The sequence below is a fragment of the Paroedura picta genome, chromosome 3, assembly GCF_049243985.1.
Source record: "Paroedura picta isolate Pp20150507F chromosome 3, Ppicta_v3.0, whole genome shotgun sequence".
Lineage (NCBI taxonomy): Eukaryota > Metazoa > Chordata > Lepidosauria > Squamata > Gekkonidae > Paroedura > Paroedura picta.
The window spans coordinates 87,451,354-87,475,919 of NC_135371.1; the positions used below are offsets into that span (position 1 = coordinate 87,451,354).

A 24,566-nucleotide genomic window follows, 5' to 3' on the forward strand; every position below is an offset into this window, starting at 1 on the left:
GTAGTTCAACATATTCATAAATTATTTGGATGAAGGAATAGAGGGGGAGTTTATTAAATCTGCAGGTGATACTATAGTGGGGGTGGGTAACAAACACAGCAGAAGACAGAATCAGGATATGGGATGATCTTGACAGGCTGGAAAACTGGGCTAAAATAAATATAATGAATTTTAATAGTGAAAAATGTAAAGTTCTGCATCTAGGTAGGAAAAATAAAATACATCATTATAGGATAGGGGAGATCTGTCTTGGCAGTAGTACATGCAAAAAGCTACTTAGTAGACCATCCATTAAACATGAGTCAGCAGTGTGACTTGGTGGCTAAAAAGGCAAATGGGATTTTGTTCTGTATCAAAAGACGTGTAGTGTCCATATCATGCAAGGTGATAGTACTGCTTTACTCTGGTCTGGTTAGACCTCACTTAGAATACTGTATTCAGTTTTGGGCACTACAATTGAAGAAGGATGTAGACAAACTGGAGCACACCCAGAGCAGTGCAATGGAAATGCTGAGGAGTTTGGAGACCAAGACATTTGAGGAAAGGTTGAGAGAGCTTGATCTGTTTAGCCTGGAGAAAAGACAACTAAGAGGTGATACGATAGCCATCTTCAAGTACTTGAAGGCCTGTCACTTGAAGACCTGTTTCCCAGTCAGCGGCCAAGGCTGATCCCCCCCCTGGGATACAGGCCTTGTCCACTGCCTGGGAAGTGCCCCTGCCGGCTCTTCGAGCCAGCGGGCGCACTTCCCGGGCGGCGGGGAAGGTGCCCCTGCCCTGGGCAAGCTGAGGCTCCCCCCCCGCTGGCCTCCCACCTTTCTGCCGATGCCGGGGCTTGGGGGCCTACCTGGCGTGTTTGTGGGCAGTGCAGCAATGGCAGGCGTGGGCCGAAGGTGACCCACGTTGGGGGGTGGGTGGGTCGGAGGTGCTTTGTGCCTCCCAACTGATCAGTCCTGGGCCAAGGGGCCAATCGTTGACCCCCCCATCCTGGACAGTGCCCCTCCCCACCCCTTATTCCTTTATTTATACCGCTCCCGGAGTGGTGTAAAGATATGGAGCACCATAATGGCAGCATGTAATAGCTAAAGATCTTGAGAGGCTGCAAGGTAGCTTCTTCTGAACCATCTTGGGAACTCCTAATTGTGCCTCCAACTCAGTAATTTGATTAGAAATTAGACTGTTCTCCTTATAATCAATCGCATGGAATTATGCCTTAAAATGGGGTTAAAATATTCTTCTTAGAATTCCCGATAGACTAATACATCGAATGAGGCAAGGCCTGTTTTTATCATCAAATGGAAATACTGGCAGGGCAGCACAAATACCTTCTTTGGCAAATTGTATTAACTGGGATATTCATTAGATGATAGCCTATTTAATTTCAATTCAGAACTGAAGCAATTTTGTCACATGATTGTTCTGGGTTACTTACTGATTCATACAGGAATTGTTCTCCTTTCTATTATGGCTGTATCCCTACAATTACCTAAATGTTGCTAATTGTTTGGTTACTATAAAAATCGGAGTCAGGCCAATTTCCATCCTACGGTGGTCTCGATGGGGACTAAAATGCCCTGATCAGCTTCATGGCATTTTGCATTATCCCACCTTCCTGCAAAACAAAAAAAACCCTACCGCCCTCATGCGCGGCAGAACCTATCCACCGCTACTGTGTTTCCTGGAGGGACACATTTCAGTGCTGGAGCAGATCAAGTGCTGAAATGTGTCTCCCATGGGAATGCAGAAAGCTGCAAAGCATAAAGCTCTGCAGCACTGCACTGCCAGCGTCCCGGTGTGACTGCTGCCATGTGGAATTGGCCTCACAAATATTTAATTCCTTTGGAGGGATGTAATTCACCCCCTTTTGAAGTTGTCCATTGGGTTTTCATGGCCAAGATACTGGAGTGGTTTGCCATTTCCTTCTCCAGTTGATGACCTTTTGTCAGAGCTCTCTGCTATGATCTGTCCGTCTTGGGTGGCCCTGCATGGCATAGCTCATCACTTCACTGAGCTACGCAAGCCCCCTTGCCACGGCTATGTTTTGAGTTATGCTCAAAATCCTACAAGCTAGGCTCCAGCAATATGTGGACCAAGAACTTCCAAAAGTACAGGCAGTATTTCGAAGAGGCAGAGGAACTAGAGATCAAATTGCCAACATACGCTGGATCATGGAGAAAGCTAGGGATTTCCAGAAGAACATCTACTTCTGCTTCATTGACTATGCTAAAGCCTTTGATTGTGTGGAGCACAACAAATTGTGGCAAGTTCTTAAAGAGATGGGAATGCCAGAGCATCATATTTGCCTCTTGAGAAACTTATATGCAGGTCAAGAAGCAACAGTGAGAACTGAACATGGAATCACTGATTCAAAATTGAGAAAGGAGTTCGGCAAGGCTGTATACAGTCGCCTTGCCTATTTAACTTGTATGCGGAGCATATCATGGGAAAGGCAGGATTAGAAGAGTCACTAATTGAGATCAAGATTGCAGGGAGAAATATCAACAACCTCAGATATGCAGATGATACCACTCTAATGGCAGAAAGTGAAGAGGAACTAAAGAGCCTGTTGATGCGGGTGAAGGAGGAGAGTGCAAAAGTTGGCTTGAAACTCAGCATCAAGAAAACAAAGATCATGGCATCCGGACCTCTCAATTCCTGGCAAATAGATGGGGAAGAAATGGAGATAGTGATAGATTTTATTTTCCTGGGCTCCAAGATCACTGCAGATGGGGACTGCAGCAAAGAAATTAAACGACACTTGCTCCTAGAGAGGAAAGCTATGGCAAATCTAGACAGCATTATAAAAATCAGAGTCATCACTCTGCCAACAAAAGTGCGTTTAGTCAAGGCTATGGTATTCCCAGTTGCAATGTATGGCTGCGAAAGTTGGACCATAAGGAAGGCCGAGCGTCAAAGAATTGAGGCTTTTGAACTCTGGTGCTGGAGATGACTCTTGCGAGTCCCTTGGACTGCAAGGCGAACAAACCAGTCAGTGCTAGATGAGATCAGCCCGGACTGCTCCTTAGAAGGCCAGATCCTGAAGATGAAACTCAAATACTTTGGCCACCTCATGAGAAGGAAGGACTCTCTGGAGAAGTACCTGTCCTTCTTGGATCTTCAAGGGGGGTGGCCAAAGGATAGGAGGCCAGCTCAGGGATATCATCAACTTCTCCCTGAGTTCTAGGGAGTTCCCTGAGGGGCTGAAGGAGGCGGTGGTTCGAGCTCTCCTGAAAAAATCTACGCTAGACCCGTGGGACCCTGCCAGTTACCGACCGGTGTCGCACCTAGCGTTCCTGGGTAAGGTGGTGGAAAGGGCCATGGCAGACCAGCTCCTGGAATTCTTGGAAGAAACTTCAGCACTCGATCCATATCTGTCTGGCTTCCGTCCTGGCCACGGGGTTGATACGGTGCTGGTTGCCCAGTTGGATGATCTCCGTCGCCAGCTGGATGGAGGCAGGTCAGCCATGCTGGTTCTCTTAGACCTGTTGGCGGCCTTTGACATCATGGACCATGAGTTATTGGTCCACCGCCTTGCTTGTATGGGGATACAGGGCACAGCCTTGCGCTGGATACACTCCTTCCTCCAGAACCGGACCCAGAGGGTGGCATTCGGGGACAAGTTTTCGCATCCCTACACACTCCCTTGTGGGGTCCCTTGTGCAGTTCTCTCCCCTACATTATTCAACATCTTTATGCGCCCTCTGGCCCAGCTGGTGCGGAGTTTTGGACTGGGTTGCCACCAGTATGCAGATGACACCCAGCTCTATTTCCTTATGGATGGCCACCTGGGCCTAGTCTGCACACAACAGATAATGCACTTTCAATGCACTTTAGAAGTAGGTTTTCCTGTTCCGCACAGGAAAATCCAGCTGTGAAAGAATATTGAAAGTGCATTATCCTTTGTGTGCAGAATGGACCCTGGACTCTCCCTCGGAACTATTTGCCAGATGTTTGGAAACAGTGACAGAATGGTTCAAGCAGAGTCCCTGAAACTCAACCCCTCCAAGGCAGAGGTCCTGTGGCTGGGAGGCAGGGGGCAGGATCAGGAAGCATGCTTACCCACCCTGGCAGGGGCGCAACTTACCATCATGACCCAGGCCAGGAATTTGGGTGTGACCATTGACCCTTCCCTGACTATTTTGGCGCAGGTCAAAAGAGTAGCCGGTTAGGCATTTGTCCATCTTAGCTAGGCCCGACTACTAACGCCCTACTTGTCCCCTGATCACTTGGCCACAGTGATCCATGCAATGGTCACCTCCAGAATAGATTTCTGTAACTCGCTCTACGTTGGCCTACCCTTGTCCTTGATCTGGAAACTTCAGCTAGTGCAAAATGCAGCTGCTAGGGTCCTCACTGCCATACTTTGGAGGGCTCACATCCAGCCTGTGCTGAGGCAGCTGCACTGGTTGCCAACTGCTGCATGGATCCGGTTCAAGGTTTTGGTTTTAACCTTTAAGGCCTTACGCGGGTTGGGATCTACATACCTGAGGGATTGCCTATCACCCTATGCCCCCCCGCAGGGAATTACGCTCTGTGGGTGAGAATCCTTTGGTTGTCCCTGGCCCTAGGGAAGCGCGCCTAGCTTCAATCAGGGCCAGGGCCTTTTCGTTCCTGGTCCGTGCTTGGTGGAACAAGCTCCCGGGTGAGCTGCGGGCCCTGTGTGAGCTTTCAGTGTTTTGCAGGGCCTGTAAAATGGAGCTCTTCCACCAGGTCTATGGTTGAGGCTGGGGTCGGCGAGGTAGATCTACTGCCCCCCTGGGCCTCCGGGCCTTTGGGCTCAAAATGAACATCGTCGGACCTCCTTCTCCACCCCCCCCCCTTAGTAATAGGGGTTAGGAATGGAGTTTTTCCGCCATGTGGACTATATTCTTTTAATAATAGGTGTTTTAATGGTTTTCTTTTTTAGACATTGTGACCCATTTAGGGCATGGTGGGAAATAAATCTAAATCTAAATCTAAATCTAAATCTAAATCTAAATCTAAATCTAAATCTAAATATAATAATAATAATAATAATAATAATAATAATAATAATAATAATAATAATAATAATAATAATAATAATAATAATAGCCCTCCTCCTTTGCTCCTTACCCTCAGCCCTCAGATTGCAACTATCCAAGAAGTCATACTCCTATCCCTACGGGAGGAAGAGATGTGTGGATTGTGTGTGTGTAAAAGTGCTGTCAAGTCACAGCTGACGAATGGCAACCATCTATTGTTTGCAAGGTAAGACTCGTTCAGAGGTGGCTTGCCATTGCTTCCCTCTACGTAGCAATCCTCCTTAGTGGTCTCCCATCCAAATACTAATCAAGGCCAACCTTGTTTAGTTCCCAAGGTCTGACAAAATCAGGCTAGCCTGGGCCAACCTTGTTGGGAGTTTTAGGAATATATTTTGAAATAACACATATAGCTTCTATAAAACTTTACTATTATAAACATAACAAGTAACAATAACCTATCTTTCTAATTGACACTCTCGTAGCTTCTTTTACTGAAACAGGGAAACTACACTTAAGTTCTCTATATTGTCTCTGCAGGCTGCAGGCTGGAATTTGAGTTGGGGCAGGTTGTCCCGCCTCTTCCTGCTCCCACATGGGGGAGCATTAGGCCCGGTGCACCTCCTCCACCCCAGATTCATGCTCCTGCATGGGTAGAAATGAATTATTTTTACCCAATAACTCTCCTGTTCAAATCACATTATGGACGATGCTCTTTCCTATTTACTGTTGTTTGCATAGAAGTTCTAGATGTGTAATACTGCACTACTTGTACAAGTTGTACTAAAATCAGTCTTCTATTAGACAAAAGCAGTCCATGTTGCTAGTCCACTGTACTAGCAACATATCATGAACTGCCCAACTGTCAGGTGATTATAATCTTATTGATCTATCCTGGTATACACACCCACACCCTAACTTGGAACCAGGTAGTTTCTTAGTTGTGTGAGGATCAGTGTGAACATGCAGCTGCTGCACTGAGATTTGTGACCCCATCCAACAAAGGACTATTGGAAGTTCATAGTTATTATTCTAACCACCTGCTTGAGAGGAGGAAGACTAGAAGGCTAGAAGTGGTTCTTACCCCAAAAAGAATCTCAGGAGGAGCCACATGCCTTGGATGTGGCTCCCCCTGAGCCACATCCAATGGATGCTTTAGGATGCTTTGGGCTGATCCTGCGTTGAGCAGGGGGTTGGACTAGATGGCCTGTATGGCCTCTTCCAACTCTATGATTCTGTGCCTGGAACAGCTCAGTGCTGTATGCATGGAGGCTAGCAGTGAGGGTTTCTTCAATTTCATGGTGGTCTACTTGTGTCAGCAATGGTCAGTGCATCTTGACGCTGATATCCTGCCAGTTAAGTGAGCTTCGTGATGCATAAAACAGATCTTCTTCCTAGTTTGACAAATTGCCCATCTTTATTACAGACCACCTATTTTTGTGCTTATTATAATTCTGGATAAATTTGTGGAACAATCTTTTCTTTTATTCTAGTAATTTAACAAAACCAAAGCTGGACAATGGGGAATCGCAGACAAATTAAAATTTATTGAGACAGACAAAAATGCAACTACTTAGGACTACAATTCAGCATTTACAGTTAACCAAAGAAATCAGCAAAATGTTCACATTCCATTTAAGTCTTCATGGGCAAAAAAGCATTCATAATTTACTATGCTACTCTAATTAACTATGATATTGTACATTCCATCTACAGTAGGGACATAAAACTTAAACACTTAATATTTGGATCTCTCTTTACACCATACACATTAAACATTAATGGACATCAGCAGCATTGAGAAAAGTATAAAAGACCAAGTACCACCTACTGTAGAAAGGGCTCTTTGATGTGTATTAACTGTATAAAGCGGTCTATGCATTGAAGATACCTGAATGGCAGAAAGAAGAGACTGCAATGAAAATGACAAAGTTGATGAAAATGCTGAGATATCCAATGGTCTCTTGCTACCAATGACCTTAGGTTCTCTAGGTACAATGCAGCCAAGTTAAGCAAGTCCCATTGGTTTCCACCTGCTTAACTTTGCCACCAACATCAATGGTAGTTAAAAGTGCTTGATTGTACCCTAAGTCCGTCTGCTGCCTAGAATAGAACAATGTGGATTAAAAAAAATGAAGCATTCCTATGCCCAATGTCTACCAAAAGGAAGGCTAGAGATGCAGAAAGAAGCACCGACGAACAAATTGTGTTGCTCCAAATTTGTGTCCTACACACTGAAACACTAACTGTAGAATAAACATTCAAATAAACCCAGAAACTACTGTCAATTACAGAGGTGCCATATTTCCTGAAACATTGATTTCAATGGGACTAATTCCCAAGTGGCCACAGGATTATACCACTCATCACACCCCATTAAAAAACCAACAATGAGTTCAACTACATCTAATCCTGTGCGGGGTGGCTGCTAGTGTATCGGTTTGAGCTGAAAGTGAACAAACACTGTCTTTTGTGAAAGCAGCCTATAAAAGGTCCATGAAGAAAGCTTTCTTAGCTTATTTTTGGAGGTAGGGATTCTGCAACAAAATGTAGATGCAGCCCTCTAAGCTTACTCACTTGAAAGTGGTTCCATTTAAATGAAGGGAATAAATGGCTTGAGGATTGCAATAACAGACTGGTCCCTCCATTGTGTAGCAGGTTTCTTAGCTTTCCATTTTCTATAACTTTTATTAGGTCAGTAATTGTCAGGAAATGGAATATTTTAGATTCCAATGGAAAGAGAAATTAAGTCAAGCTGGAGGCAAGTTAAAAGCTTCACCTGGGAGCTTCATTGTCATGTGGAAGAAACTGAATTTGAATTTGGCAATGGAATATAACCAGTGGGTCTATCATATGCCTCATTTCTTTAATATTTTAACAAACTGGAATATTTTGTTTCTTGGTGTCTGTCCTGAAATAAGAGGAAAACACAAAAGAAAGAACTCTGCAGTGTAAATTTAATGGCACTTGAGCCATCTAGAAGCTGGTGCTAATTACAAACAAGTGTGTCCAACTTATTGATAGTGATCTGATAACCAGTGCTAACATTCTGTTTATAAATTAATAGAATTATTCCAATGTACCCTAAGATAGACTTTCAAATTATACTTTTAAATATATAAATATTGACAGACAAAAGCAAGACATAGCCATGATAGTTTTTTTTGGGGGGGGAAACCCCACAAAAGATTCAATGAATTTTATTTAACTCAGGATGAATGCTAGCAGCCTTTTCCCCTTTACATGTTGAAGTCAACACAGATTGTTCTTTTCAGGGGATTTGTGATGATGCAGTCATGTAAATGATTCAGAATGTGTCTTGATCAGGACCCAACATGTCTTTGAAAAGACATTATCATTTTTAACTTGCTTGTAAACATTGTCAGAAGTATCCACCATAGTCTCTATTTTGAATATGCTACGGCGAGTTGTGTTTCTGATTTGTAAACATAGGGAATAATTTACTTGGCTTTGATTTTTAATAGGCATCTGGAATACCTTTTTTGTTTAGGTTAACTTAGGCCAAGAGCTTTACACAAGCCATTCACATCAAGGCAGGTAACATGCAACAAACATATAGCATGAACAGTCTATGGCCATCTTCGACATTTAAATGCACATGTTGAATGCCACCATTTTGGATGACATTTCTGTACTTGCACCTGTGCTCTTACATAATGTATTAGATTATGTTACATTGGTTGCTTGTTATGACAAGCCTCACTGGGAAAATAAATCAGGAATAAAGGCTGCAAGGACATAGTTTAATGATAACAAAGATTGGAAGAATTCCTTTGTGACAGCATAAGGGCCTGGATAGATTACATGCCATCTAAATATTGGGAAATAGAGAAGACCTGGAGATTGAAAGTGTGTCCTGTGATCCAGGCACCAGGTGATGTGGATGACTTAGCATCATTATACTAATACACATAATTCATGTTTCCAAAGGATACATTTTAGAGTCTTGTTTGCTATTAGGGCTTTTTCATTTATTTTCTGTTCTGCTATCAAAATCTGGGGAGGGGGGACATAGCAAGTTGGAGGAGATGGACAGGAGTTGATAAACAGAAAGTTAAACAAAAAAGATCTTGCCTGTCTTTAGACGGGAGTTTATTGGAACCTTCCCTACCTTCCTTGATTTTCTACTAAAACTTAGTTATTATTCCTATGTGGGGGCCTAATAAATATGAAGCATGTATTAAGATGGAAGAATTCTCCCATCTGAGATCAAACAATTATGCTTTGCCTAGTCTTCTGTAACATTAAAGATCAGGAAGATCTTGAAACATGGACAGGTCAGTGTAGCCCTTCAGAAATCTGCATAGCCTATGGGTATCACTGTTCTCTGTTGTGAGGGCAGTGATGGTTCTGTGGCATTGGAAAAGCGTTTTGATGGATAGATGGAAGTGGGCATAAACAAAACAATTACTATGACTCCAAGAGAACCAAGATGTAGAGATGCAGTAGTAAGCTGTGCACCTCTGCTTTTCCTACCTCTTTTCCTACCTCCAATTTGATTTTCATTCATACTTTTATCCCTTCCTTCTAAAAGTTGAGCAGTGCCCTTTGCTCACTCTCTCCACTTACTCCCCAAAACTGACAGCACTAACTGTATGTTCAGCATACTGCCAATCAGGCCTGGGTTGCACAGCCCATACAGCCCTCATTTCCTATGCCGTGAGCCCATTTTCCAAAGGGAGGAAGCCTGATTCCACCCACACTCCTACATCTTTTGGTGGATGACAACATTCATGTGTCAGAGACAATATGGGCAGAGTTTCAGGGATGGTGGTTACAGTTACAGCTGATATGAAAATACTTTCAGTTTTAGTAATGAATGAATGATGAGTGATAGTCAAAAGGAAGAGTTTTGCTGAAAGTCCTGCTTTTGGAGACAGGGCTGGGGTATGGCTTGTTCTTGAGAGCATCCAGACTGCTTTTGACTGTAATCTCTATGAACCTGCTGCTGGTTCATAACACTGAATTGAAATTGTATATATTGTTGACTAAAATGACCCCATGTTGTGACCTTTTTATTGTTTCATCTGGGTAGCAGTTTATAGTCATTAGATGTTATAAAACACACATTTCCCACAGAAACTAAGATAGGAGGCCTACTACAATTCTGGTTAGATAAAATAGCTACATTTATTATAATTTCTCCCCCCCTCGGAAATATCATGAAAAATGAATTGCAGCATTTATTTTGTGGCCTGGTAGAGGCCCTGCCATGGCTTTGAGCTGTACTGGTTCTTCTATAGAGTTGCACTGAGGAAAAACTGCTTATAAGAAATGTATGTTTAGTTCATCTCAGGTTACCTTTACCATGTTTTCCTGATTTCAAGAGCTTGTATGTCCAATTCTTTCCTTTGGGAGTAAAAGATTCAGTAGGCAGTACAGCTGTCTGAATGTTGACTAGGAGATTACATTGCACCTTTTCAGTGCTTCCTAAGGCGCATCACCATATTGCTTCTTTGGCACTGCTCTAATGGGCTGCTAAGGGCTTTGAAGGCTTAATCTTACCCTTAAATTGCTACTGAGAATTTGGCAGAATTGTAGCAATGCATCCAAATATTGCTACTTCAAGTTCTCCTACAAAAATTACAATAGTAAATGGTATTTCTGTATCATGCCCTTAAGACTTTGCATTTTTCTCTCAGAAAATCAAGTCCCTTCCCTACCATTAAAGACTTGACAAGTATGCTGTTCAGCACATTTGAACTGGAATATCTTAAAGATTTCTTCTCTTATGCAGGTTACTTGAAACTAAGATTCTTAAACTTCTTGTTTCACTTGTGTCAATTAATCCTATACAGATTTTTATGAATTCACCCTTTCATGTAATTTTCACATCCCTCTCTATCACCATGAGTTTAGTTAAAAAAAAACTATAACATTTTGCACACAGATTTCATAATGATTTTTTTTCAAAAGCATGAAAATGTGGCAATAGATTCAAATTATAAACAACAACAAAAATGGGATTTTGGTCATGCAGTTGGAATAGGGTTACCAACCATGTAGTGCCAACCTCCAGGAGCATTGAGTGGACAGCACCTGATAAGTGAAACATGGCTGATGCCATGAATTCATTTCCAGGTGAATACAGACATCAGTCCCTCTAATTTTTTTCATCCTTCTGCCCCCTAATTTTTTATCCTGCTGCTCCATTGGCTAGGTGTGGTGAATGGCACACTGAGGTGGGAAATTGCCTGCCGCGAGTTGCAACTGGCAAACCTAGATTGGAATTTGCATGTACAGGCTCCAACACAAAGGGGTTGCCCCAGAGCAGGGGTATTCAAACTGCAGCCCTCCAGATGTCCATGGACTACAGTTCCCATGAGCCCCTGCCAGCGAATGCTCATGGGAATTGTAGTCCATGGACATCTGAAGGGCTGCAGTTTGAATACCCCTGCTCCAGAGGAAGCTGTTTCCACACTGCTGGTATGTGCCAGGGCTGGATTAAGACATGCTGAGGTCCTAAAATATGTCATGCTTAAGGGCCCCATAGCATTACATATATAACAGTAATTCAAACAAATTTGTATCAAAATCCCCCTTCATAATCTGGTGCATGCACAAGAAGACCCAAAATGTATTTAACAAATCATAGCAATTTTCTTAAGCGACAACAACGGTTAACTGGTTTTATTAAATTAAGTAAATTAGTAGCCTCTATGGTGAAATGGAAAGTTCTAGGTTGCTGTTGGGTACTAATTGCAGTAAGTGATAGCAGCACCATCAAGACTCCAATAGAGATTAATAACACAATCCACAACACCCTTACACTTCAGACATTTAGTGGCTAGCATCATTTTAATTTTTTCTTTGGAAGCAAACTGCATTGAATTCAAGTAACTGGCTTTCAGGAATTGCCCTGTGAGCATGGTGTCTTGTAGGTTAGCAGGCAATGAAACTGGGTTCATTGCACTGGTGTTCCGATAAGAGCCTGTCCCATTGCTGATGAAGCAGCAACTGCAGACTCAGCAGTTGTCCCTTGCTGTCACTGTGTTTCAAGGGTGGTTAGCTATCTTTACTAGGATGGCTGGGTTGAAAGTTCTGGCTTGGGGAATTCCTTGAGATTTGGGGGCTGTGCCTGGAAAAGGCAAGGATTGGAGAAGGAGAAGGAAGAGAACTCAGCAGGGATGTGATGCCATACAGTTGAACCTCTGAAACTGTCATGTCCTCATGATCTCTGCCATCTGGAGAGCAGGGTGTAAACTGCACAAAGTTTTTATTCCAATCCCAGGTAGATTCAGTCCCTGCCATCTACACAGAATGCAACTTCCATTTTGATTTTGGGTGATTTAAATTTTCCTTCTGCAGCAAGAAGGATTGATCCGGAGTGGCCCTACCTTTATTCTGCAATATCTTAGAGTGCTTTTAAGCCTCAATATTTTAAGATTTGGATTGAGAAAGCAGGCTGTTTTGAATCTGGGCTCTCCTCCGTGGTAGAGACGCCCTGATTGTCCAAAGGTACCCATGTGACAAGCTTGCATTAAAGGAGAAGCCCCTAATTTCTCTCAACTTCTGTCGGTCTTGGATTTTTTTCTCCCTCCTCTGCCTTGTTCGATCCTCTCTCCCCCCCTCCAGGAAAAGAAAGAGGCTCCCTGCTTGGCTCCTCTCCCCCCCCCTTTCAAGAAAAGAAAGAAAGAGGCTTGGTTCCCCCCCCCTTCTGAACTACCCTAACCAAGTGAAGAACACTTTCCTGTTTCAATGGGGGGGGGAGAGGAAGACTGACCTGAGTTCAAATCTATCTGAATTCAACAGGATTGACAATGGAATAAACAAAGTAAGTGCAGACTCTTCCCAGGTGTAATTCTGGGAGAATTCCAGCCCCAACCTGGTTGTTAATTAATTAATTACAAGAGTTATAGCCCACCTTTCCTCATTGGTAACAGGGAAGAATAAAGCACCTTCAGCTCAGTTTCCATGGCAACTTATATCCTTCTAGGCCTACAGCAGCTATCAAGGTCTGCATAAAACTGCCTCGTCCATCTGTTGCTAAATGATATAGATGTTGACTGCCAAACAAAGCAGAACCCAAGGGCTTCATTCACAAGGCACTGGACCCCAGTTAAAGTACAGTTTCAGGTTCCTATTCATGCTGGTTACAGCAGAAAAGCAAAATTTGAGTCCATCCATCAGCAATATAATGACAAAGAAGTCTTCCAGGGTTTTTATGTAAACCGCCCTGAGCCTTGGGGGGGGGTGGTATAGAAATACAATTAATAATAATAATAATAATAATAATAATAATAATAATAATAATAATAATAATCTTTTGAGAGTCAAAGTTCCCTTTGTCAGATAAATGATGAGGGCAGTTTGGATTCTCAAAAACGCATGCCTTTGAAATCTTATTGTCTTTAAGGTGCTATTGGGCTCTGGTTGCACTTAAGTATAGTAGCATAAACCATATGTCCCACCTTTGTAGCTAAAACCAACAGCCTCAACCTCAGGCCATTCATGTCCATGTAGTGAGATTAGATAGTTTTACAGTATGTGCCACATAAATCCTTGGACTGTAGCCCTAAAAGTTTTCTTTTTGCAAATTGGCGTATAAAGTGCTCATTTAATTGTTTGTCTGTACTATACAGCTGTACTGTACAGCTAAAGGCTGTATCGGGGGGAGTTCAATGCATTTAGGCTATTCTCCCTTTGAATATTGAAACCAGTTGGAAGAGTCACAATGAAATGTTAACTGTATGACATTTGGCATCAGTACTGGACAGGGTCCATTATAACCCACAGGTCTTGCATGGTATACTGCACAAAGACACCAGAAGCAAAAAGCATAAATGAGCAGAAAAGTACACAAAACAAACAGTAGCCTCAAGATAGATACAACTGCGCTGCACAGAAATTCACACTAAAAGAAGTAGCTCTTTTTCAGTAATATATGCGCTCTTTATAGCATTCAGGCCATGTTCATTTACAGTAATTGCCCTGACAGGGAAAATGGAGAATGGCCCTTAGTACTTGCAGAATTTAAGGCCTGTATGGGGTTATTTCAATGAGGAAAAAAATGGGCCTTGTTATAAATGTTTTCTTTTCTCCTAAACCCTCATATGTGGTCATCACTCTTTGTCCTTGTAAGGACACCGAACATAATAAAAGTTCTACAATGACATATTTATTCCTCTTCACTGAGTGGCAATGAGGAACAATGGGATGCTGCTATGGAGACATAATGATGTGGGAGAGGTTTATAGAATCATTTTAACCGAATTCTTTGGTGGCTTTATAAATGGATCATATGTTGTATGTACCAGGAGTGATATTAACCGCAGATACAACTTGCTGAAAGTTGGGTTATTTTTTTAAAGACCAAATAAATATTAACAATTTAAAATAAAGAAGCGACAGCTTATTACTTTTGATGGTTAGTGCTTTTGACAGTTTCAGTACTTCCAAATGAGGAATCATTTAGACTAAATGAAGAAAAAGCATTTTCAGCTAATCCAGTGGTAGGCTATTCAGGAAGCAGAAGCAGCTTGCATAGCATTAGTGCAAACTGGATCAAAGCAAAATCCAAGATCTGCAAGCCTGCAAAATGACTGCACAGGTATAAAGAAATGCATCTGCAAAACATTTCTTCCTCATCTGCTTTGAATGCCTGTTGGGGCCTGTTTGTCTCCCTAAAAGGGGGGAGGGCAGAGGATGCCATCGAGATCTCTCAAAATGAAGACTATGCTGATTAACTTAAGCTGAAATGAGGTCATCTGAGACCTTATCCTGCACTTCCTTTGTCTTGGGATGGAGGAGGGGGATTTCTCTGAGTTCTTGACCAAGTCTCTGCCAACCATTTGTCAGAGGAAGTGAGGAGAAACTACGACTGAATTCTTTCTGACTTCAAGTCTGTGGGTGACCAAGCCAAAATACGAAGATGGGTTGACCTTTTTTAACAAGTACCAGATGGAGAAGAAAAGTGAACCACCTGCTGAAAACCGGAAAGCACAGTAATAACAAATGGCGCAAAAAAGAAAGAGAGAAATTCAGTCACTGAAAACTTCAGTATTGACAGCATAAGAAGAACCTGGGACTGTTGCTCTGATGCACTGACTTCCCTGCTGTATTCTGTGTTCCATGAACAAAAATGTCATGTGCTGCATGATTGAATTAAGCTACAAAAATCTGACTAAACATGCTGGTAAAAGGAAACAATGCTCACAGTTATTCCAAACAGTAGCTAGTAGAACGGGGAAGCTGCCTTCTAAATTAAACACGCTGTACAAATTGACAGACTATTATTCCCATCCTGCAGTTTCCTGTGTAAAAGAGCTCCAAGGAGCTCCCAAAAATGCAAGATCTTCCCAGTTCACTTCAATGTCGGGATCAGCTCTGCATGCTCATCTCCATTGTGCTTGTGGAGTTATCCCCAGCAGTAAAGTGAATGGGAAGCCCAGCTGTGAGAGAGATCTGTGTGCATATTGGGATGCCTTTAGACTGAGCTTTAGGCTGGTGATGCCTGATGCTTCAGTTACCACTGTAAAGATATGAAATGATTTGTGATATTGTGCAAAACATGAGTCCTCAGGCTATGGGAACTACCATATATAGCCAATTTCATCATCCTTATCATCATCTTCATCTTCGTCATCATCATTGGCTGCTCTTACATGGATCTTCTGTTTTCCTTCCTTGTTCTGTTTTGCTGCTTCATGATCCTCTTCCAAATCATCCAATAATATCACAGATCCACCACTACCAAAATCCCCCGAAGTTTCTTGTTCTTCTTCTGTAACAGGGAAAAATTCAAAGTTGCATTTTAAACCCTTCTTTGGTCTACATTTCAATTATCTAATTACTTTACACACTTTTTTTTTGCGAAGACTGTTTTATTTTTTTTTAAATAGACATTTTAATAAAGGAAAATATCTACATGTGCTCAAAATAACATACAGTCTTCTGCTGTACCCACAACACCATGTGTTTCAAGAGGAAGCAATAGCTGAAGACAGAACCTTACATCTCTACTTTGTTGGTTCAAATCCATTCCAGGTCAATGGTGACTGAAAGACACCACCATCTGATGAGTGTTCGAAGATATCTGAAATGAGTTGCTGGTCTCAGTAAATTGCGTACCTCATAAAAGCCCCATAACATACATCACTATTGATATCTTTGCTTCTGCCCTGGTATTGGCACGAAAAGATGGACTGTAAATTGAGCCAGACATATTTTTAACATCCATAGTGGGGCAATAAAAAATGCTACAGGAAAAGTTTTATTTCTTTTTAGCAAAGGATATTAGAAAGATTAAGAAAATATTAATCAACATCATTTCATTGAATTCAAAAGTAATGTTTCTATGGGTGTTAGATCAAGTTAAATATATAAAGAAAAGAGTTAAATCCAACTGGGATCTTCACTTGATATAAGTACTGTGGTTCTTCCATTGAATGGAGATAGCAATTTAGGATACTTCCTCCCAGTGCAGTCCCACTCCCTCCCACAGCATTTGTGAGGGTTTTCTGACATCAAGAAATAAGACTTTGAGGGCCCAGCTGGTGGAGAGTGGTGGGAAGCTCCCGTTCTTTGAGTTTTGCCTCACTCATGGTACTTTAAATCCAACTCATAAATATGACTTATGTAAAGACATATATAAATAATAGTCTTGTATTTAAAGGCAGCAGCAAAAATATTACATATGAAATGCTGGAATCACACTAAGTTTCCCCCCTGTATACTTTTTAGCTTTAAAAATGCAGCTGGCAATCATATTCAAAAGCTGGTAGGGCATTACATGGATGTAATAAGACAACTTTAACAAAAGTCTAGCCGTTTTAAGACTATCAAATTTTATTTTTAATATACCTGTTCGTTTAAATATTTTAACAATCTCTTCCCCCAAACTCACATATAATAAAATGACATACATAAAATGATTGCAAAAATATCTATAGAAGTTATGTTCATTTATCTTTGCATAAATAGGCTCTCCAGGTGGTTGTTGAGTAGCCAGGGGCTCTTTATGTCCATAACCATGAGCTATACGTGAAACAGTTGGCAAATGATCCTTGCAATTGGTATGCCAAAATAAGACTACTGAAAGTGGCTACATTCTGATACCATATGCATCAACTAGAGCAGGGGTTTAACAACTGCATACTGGTGAATCTTGAGGTTCATCAAAACACAGTTTAGGAGGGTCTGCAAATACAGATTATCTAGATTCAAGTCCAGTAGCACCATAGTGACAAATAAGATTTTGGAGGTATATGCTTTTGAGAGTTAATCACCATTGTTCTGTTGGATTCAGAATGCTTCTATGAGTGTTAGATCAAGTTAAATTAATCAGATACAAAGGGAGCATTGAGTCTTGATAGCTCAAACCCTGAAAATCTTGTTGGTTTCTAAGGTGATATTGGACTCAAATCTAGCTGTTTTACTTCAGACCAAGATGGCTACCTTCTTAAACTATCTGAGTGTACATTGTGAGTCCAATGGTACGTTTTGTCCATTTTTATTGGTTTTCCTCCACACTGTCACCTGTATGGGCATGTCGAGGGTGCAGTATGGTGTATCGTTATGCCATGATGGTGGCTGCTTGAGTGTATGTATGCCAATATAAGCTACAGCTTTTCAGAGTAAGCTGCTGAGACGTAAGAGACATCCAGTCTACAGGTACATTTTCATTCTTAAGGCAGCTCTGGTTGATATCTCCCCTGTATTGAGTACTTTCTATTGCAGAAGGAGCAAAGTGTTCATTTAAAGCTCAAACCATTAAAATGAACAATGCAACACCCCTCCCAGTATAATTTATGAGTATAAAGTATAGCAATTTCAAACTGGCAGGGGAAAAAATGCACCAGATACTTTTGTCAGTTTCATTTTGTCAAGCTAAAGAAAGGTGACTTGTCTGAGCACATTTGCATTATAAATACAAAGAAGATAACTTGTCATGCCAGGTAATATGTTTCTCCTGGTTGTCATTCTGTGCTCTCCTAGTCAATCTCACAGGGGTGTGCAAGAGCTTACCCCACGTTAATTCCCATTTTATCTGAGGGAGGCATGCCATTACTCACCACAGCTAACAGTTCCTTGCTTCCTTGAGCCAGCAATCTCATTTCCATACTTATCGACACACCAGCATTGCCCAGTACTGCCATGACACTGAGTTGCTTTGTAATAGCCTTCCTCATTGCACCGTGGAATGAAAGCACCTGGGGATAGCAAATGGGGTCATTGTCAGTAATAGAAATACGTGCAGTTGTAGAATTAAGTAGGAAGATAAACCGGCATGAGAATGGCCCTAATTTACATGAAGGTTGTCTTTGACAGTCTGGATGGAGAAGTTGAAACAGTCATAAATATAGTTCCCCTTGAATCCACAAAAAAGCAACAGGAGAGGGAGGAAGGGGGCCTCAGTGCCACTCTTCATCTTGCTGGCAGATAAACACAGGTTAATACTGACCTGGGGAGATTTCTGAGTTATGCTATAGCAAAGTTGGCTGCCTGAAATACCCAGCCAATGTGTTCAAATATGTCTGTAGAACAGGGGCCCTCCCAGTTTTGTTGGACACTTTTGGAATGTTCAGGGTGGCTAATGGATGATACCACAAAGAGACTGCCCTGGACACCCCATGACAATCACATAAATGTTAGGAAGTTGTAATCCAAACATCCTCCCATGAGGAAGGCAGCTATTTCTGAGTGAGGGCTCTGTACAGATGTAAAGGGGATGCTTCCTGGGTTCTTTTGTAGCATCACTTACTTCAGTGATGTTTCTGTCACAGAGGTGGAATAGTAGATGGTGCTGGAGCCATAGAGGACCCTACTATGCTAGGAACCAGATGAGGAATCTACACAGCACTAATGTGGCTGGCTGCACATCCTCTGGTTCTTTGCTCTCTTATGTTCTCAGCTACAAAACAGAATGCACTCTGGTCTTTAGTACCTTAGTACCTGATGAGAAATTTTGAATTTTATTTCATGTTTCATTTTTAATTGCAGATTTTCCATATTTACAATATGAGTTCTTAATCCAGCAACATACATTATTCCTGGATGGTACTCCATCTGCTTGTTAGATGTTCCCATGTATGAAAGATGTATCATTATTGGAACTATTCACACTGAAATTTGCAAACACGGAAGCCAAGTTAAAGGGGGAAAAATCTAGCTGTGCTTTCATTTTGTAACAAGCACATGCTCACCAGCTGGCATTGTATACTGTTGTGACTCCCCCCCCCAAAAAAGCTCCTTCTCTATCAAGAAGGTTGGTTTCTTTCTACACCAGCCACAACAGTTAGAAGGCAAACACAGTTCAGCCCCCTGCCCTGAAACCTCTATTCTCTGGAGATGGTTTAGCAAATCCCCCCATGAATGCCTCTATAGTAATTTCCATTGTCTGCTGCTTGCTTCAGTTTCAGGTTCAGAAAAGCAGACTTTTATTGTCTCCAATGATATCTGAGAAAATATCTTGCCTCTTTGCCAGAGAGATGCCACTTGATTTACTGCTTGAAATAAGAGAGGCTTCTTTCACCAGTTCCACGAATAGAGCATCTCAGCAGAGTGTGCATATATGTCAAAAGGGCTATTTCCAGTCCATTTCCCATGAAGAGAAAAAAGGATGGAAAATATATTGCTCAAATGCCATGCCATTACTTCCATAAAAGACACAGAAATGGGAAATTTCTCATATCCCACTATATATATTTAATACATTATATGCCAGTGCATTTTTTCCACTTCTGTCTACTGCAGATATTGAAGTGCATGCCCATTTTCTAAATGTTACAAATGTAGTTCATAAATATTTGAACATTAATCATCCTGAATCTGATCTGAACAGATCTGGGTGGGGGTGGAGGAACTGTCCTTGTAAACTTTGCTTACTTGCATATGTGAAAGCATCATCCTTAAGAAATTCAGTAAAAAGTAACAATTAGGACATTTTGGCACCCAGGAAAAATAGTGAAATACTTAACTTTTGCAAACGCCATATTTTTGGTGTTTTGCACAACGTCATCAGCAACCCAACAGCAAACTGATAGCTATATCCTCCATTTTAAAGTGCTAGTGGGGGAATCGCATAAACTGGATTCCCCCAACTATTTAGTGTGAGCAGGTCAAGAGCTACTAGCAAGCCACATGCCAAGGGAATGTGCGTAGCTTAAGTAGTACTATGCCTCCAGAGCCTGCCCTCGCACCTGCCTCCCTCTCCCTTCTCCCGAGGACGGGGATTCCTCCTCCTCCTCCTCCTCCTCCTCCTCCTCCTCCTTCTTTTTTTGATACAAACTGCCTGGAGCAACAAATAGGTGTGCAATCGCCCAGGCAGAGCAAAAAAACAAAAAAAAAAACAAAAACTTTCCCCCTCCAGTTTACATACAAAGCATGCCTCTTCTCCCTCCCCCCCAAAAATCAGGAAAAATAACATTTCTTAAAAGGCTCAGGATTCAAAGAGGGGTGGCAGTAAAAAAAAAAGCCCTATGCATGAATAGATGCATCTAAGAATAGATGTATAGGCGTTTAAATGAAGAACTTTTATTTTTTTTTAATTAGCTCGAATCACGGTCCCATTAAAAGAGGGAGAAAGGTGATTTGCCACCTGTCTTGACTGACAGGCAGAAGAGAGAAGTGTGTCTAGCATGTTCCCCTCTTCTACCATTTCAAGCAGGCGTGGGAAGTGGCAAAACGTGCAAGAGGGTGGCAAAGAAGCCAGGAGATGAGGAACTGCTGGAGGTGCGATTTTTTCTAGTGTTACTCGATTGCGCTGGAGAAATGCCTTTTTTTTTAGTGTGCAGAAAAACCCTTAGTGTTAACACAGTGTTAATATAAGTGCCATACACTTTCTAGTACTTCAATGGGATGGAATATTTAGGGCCCATTTTTTTCTAGCCTACTCCTTCTGCAGTTTCCCTATATAAATCTCCACTTGTTCCTATATAAATTTCCTATGTAAGTTTTCCTGTATAAATCTCCACTTTTTCTCTGTAGATCCCTGGCTATCAACAAACACAGGCCTATTGGTCCCAGTTGGTTCTTACAGCTCATCCTCCCTGCAACTTACATCTATCTGTTATCTGCAAGTTCCTCTGTTATTTTTGGGATCCCTTTTCCTATCCCTTGCTTGCATTCCTTCTTAAGTTCCTCCCCCTACCAAGCTGATCAGCAGCAGCAGGACAACCAAAGCTGTGCTGGGAAAAGATCGATTCCATTCATTAAAGCATTAGTAGTCTCAAACTAGCCACCTGCTAGTATTTGCCTAGTATTAAGGCTGGCCCAAGCAAACTCCATGCATTTAAACAGGCTTTGTGCTAGCAGACTAGTAGGTCAGAATGGCTACAGTAGACTGGGTTACATAACACCAGAGATTATTGTAGTCTGAATACTAGCTTGCATTTAAATGATAAAACTCTACAGTGCTGAGGTACAAATTGCATGAATATATATCTAAACAAATGCACCATGATCAGGCAAAGGACTGTAATTTGCTTACTACAGTACCTTGTGGAATGGTTGATCTCATTGTTATTTAACAATACCTAAATTGATGACACTTTCCCAAGACTTTGCAACTCTAAGTACCCTAAATGCTTGTGATTTATATATCACCTGATTCCTGTGCATAGCGTACATACCTGATGAATGTATCTGTTATGAATCCGCCATGTGTTTTAGTGTAATATTAAAAAGACAGATAGCAATCTGTAACAAATAATTTAAAAACTCACACAAGCAATGGTTCCTAGGCTAGGCAGTCAAAAGAAAAAAATTCAACAATGGGGATGTCTTATACCAGTGGTCCCCAATAGGGTTGTGCGATTCGGCTGCCGAAGCGGCCGTTCCGTCCGGGCGCAGCCAGCGCCGCACCGCGGGGGGGGGGAGGGCGGTGCCGGCAGCGGCGTGACAGCGGGCGCAACCACGCAGGCGCGGAATTTATTATGTATTTACCCTTTGAGATAGGTTAGGCTGAGATCATGTGACTAGCCAAAGGTCACCCAGTGAACTTCCATGGCAAAGTGGAGATTTGAACCTGAGACTTCTAGATACTAGTCTAAAATCTTAATCATCTGACAACACTGGTTTTTGTATTATTATTTTTTTATTATTATTATTTCGATTTATTTCCCGTAAATGGGCTGCTGCTTAATAGAAAGCAGCTGGCTCTTAGTGAGTCATGAAAGTCACATGGTATCAAGGCATCTGGTGGTTGCTGCTGGCCTTGTACTGAATGAGTTCTCCCTCAATGACAAAATAGTCCTAGAAAGGGTTCTGCCCAGGCTTGAAGGCCAAAGAATGAAGCTAAAGGATCAATGCAAGGGCTGATAAATAAATTACTTTATCAAAATTCTGTAAAGTCAAGCCAAAACGGTGTCTGGATTTACATTCCATTTTCAAATCAGGCATTTTTCATCAGTAACTTGGCCCTCAAACAAGGGGCCATTCCGCACCCGATTAAAAACTGAGAGTCTTACCATTTGAAAACACCTTATTTTTTGCGTTTTGCACGACATCATAAACATACAGCGTTACAACAGCAAACCGACAGCTACATCCTCCATTTTAAAGCACTTGCAGGGTAATCCACAAAACTGGATTCCCCCTGCAGCACTATCAGGATGAGAGCAGCCAACAAGACACTCACACGAGACACGTGTGTTACCAAAGTGGCCGAAGTAGTGAGATCTCTAGCTCCAGGGCCCACCCTCGATCCCACATCCCTCTCTCGTAAACTGGAATTGGGCTTTCTTTAAAAAAAAAAAACTGCCTGGGGCAACGAATAAACACACAATTACCCAGGCAGAACATAAAATAAACTTTCTCCCACCAGTTTGTCCATAATGCATGTCTCTTCCCCACCAAAACAAAAACAAAAAACAAATCTCCCCAATTTTTTTAAAGCTTCAAGGCTCTGGATTGCAAGAGGGATTGCAGTGAAAGGAGCCGTATGCATCCATGAATAAACACATATGTGTTTAAACAAATAAGTCTCATTAAAAAAATAAATAAGTGGGCATCGCAGTCCCTTTAAAAGAACAAGAAAGGTGATTGGCCGCCTGTCTTGATTGACAGGCAGAAGAGAGGAGTGTGTCTAGCACGTTTCCCTCTTCCAGCATTTCAAGCAGGCATGCAAAATGGCAAGAAGGCATGCAAAATGGCAAAATGGCAGCAGAGGAGTCAGCAGGTGAGGAATTCCGGGAGGCAGGTTTTTTTATTGGCGTTATGCCATTGTGCTGACGTAAGGCATTTTTTTTCCTGTGCGGAATGGCCCAAGTAATTTTCTTGTCACTTTCACAATGTAAATATTACTCAACCAATTCTTGTAATATTAGAATCATAGAGTTGGAAGGGACCACACAGGCCATCTAGTCCAACCCCCTGCTCAACACAGGATCAGCCCAAAGCTTCCTAAAGCATCCAAGAAAAGTGTGTATCCAACCTTTGTTTGAAGACTTCCAGTGAGGGGGAGCTCACCACCTCCTTAGGCAGCCTACTCCACTGCTGAACTACTCTGACTGTGAAATTTCCCCCCCTGATAGCTAGCCTATATCGTTGTACTTGTAGTTTAAACCCATTACTGCACGTCCTTTCCTCTGACCCAAGTTTCATAAAGATTTTGTGGAGGATCCAAAGTTTTGTTCTCTCTCAAGTATACATCTGGTTGATGCCATCATTATTGCAGAATTTAATTTTAGTTTAAAACTTATTTTATTGTATTTTTAAATTAATCTCATTATGTCTATATGCTGTACACTTCCCTGAATTGGTCTGCTGGGAGGGCAATATAGAAATCAAATTAATAATAGATGTATTGATTAATTTATGTGTATTATTTGATTTTTGAATTATTAAATGTGGAAGAGACATGAACTGAAATATAACTTCAGTCCCCCAAGTGCCATAAGGTATTAGCAATAAAAAACCGGAGTTTGACAGATAGTATCTTAGCTTCCAGAAAACACTGCAAGCTTTACATGTTAATACTGCTCTAATATTTCTATCATGAGCCTCTTGTGGTGCAGAGTGGTAAGGCAGCAGACATGCAGTCTGAAGCTCTGCCCATGAGGCTGGGAGTTCAATCCCAGCAGCTGGCTCAAGGTTGACTCAGCCTCCCATCCTTCCGAGGTCGGTAAAATGAGTACCCAGCTTGCTGGGGGGTAAAGGGTAATGACTGGGGAAGGCACTGGCAAACCACCCTGTATTGAGTCTGCCATGAAAACGCTAGAGGGCGTCACCCCAAGGGTCAGACATGACCCACACCTTTACCTTTACCTTAATATTTCTATCATTACAACCCATTTCAAAGTGCAGTTTTAACTTTAAAAAAGAAAATATTGAATCACTCTATTTCTTATAGTTCAGATTTGGATTTTGTTTTAAAAGCTGAATTCTGTGATCTGAGTAAAGATTCATTGAAGTAAATATTAATATTAATATAATATACAATACTACACAACATGGTACACATAATGTACCTTGGAACACAGTATATTCCATTATTTTTATGACTTCATGAAGTAGCAGACACACAACAGAAGGTGATATTTCCCTTACTCTCAAAGTGAGAAATGATTGTGGCACAAAACATAGCAGTAATGACAGAAGCTTTAATTA

At 41.7% G+C, this 24,566-nt stretch overlaps 1 protein-coding gene across 3 annotated transcripts in view; it reads right to left on the bottom strand.

Annotated features, from left to right (window-relative positions):
- Positions 1-6,524: 6,524 nt before the first annotated feature.
- The window catches only part of SPOCK1 (SPARC (osteonectin), cwcv and kazal like domains proteoglycan 1), an 863,260-nt gene continuing 845,218 nt past the window's right edge, over positions 6,525-24,566 (bottom strand). For 2 of the 3 annotated variants that reach the window (XM_077326752.1, XM_077326753.1), the window contains exons 10-11: positions 18,032-18,169; positions 6,525-15,741 (exon numbers count right to left, since the gene is read on the bottom strand). In XM_077326752.1, coding sequence (XP_077182867.1) covers positions 15,551-15,741; positions 18,032-18,169 — 329 coding nt within the window. In that variant the 3' untranslated portion in view covers positions 6,525-15,550. Of the gene's footprint in view, positions 15,742-15,972; positions 16,054-18,031; positions 18,170-24,566 lie in introns of all 3 variants that reach the window. The other variant, XM_077326754.1, reaches the window with a different exon arrangement.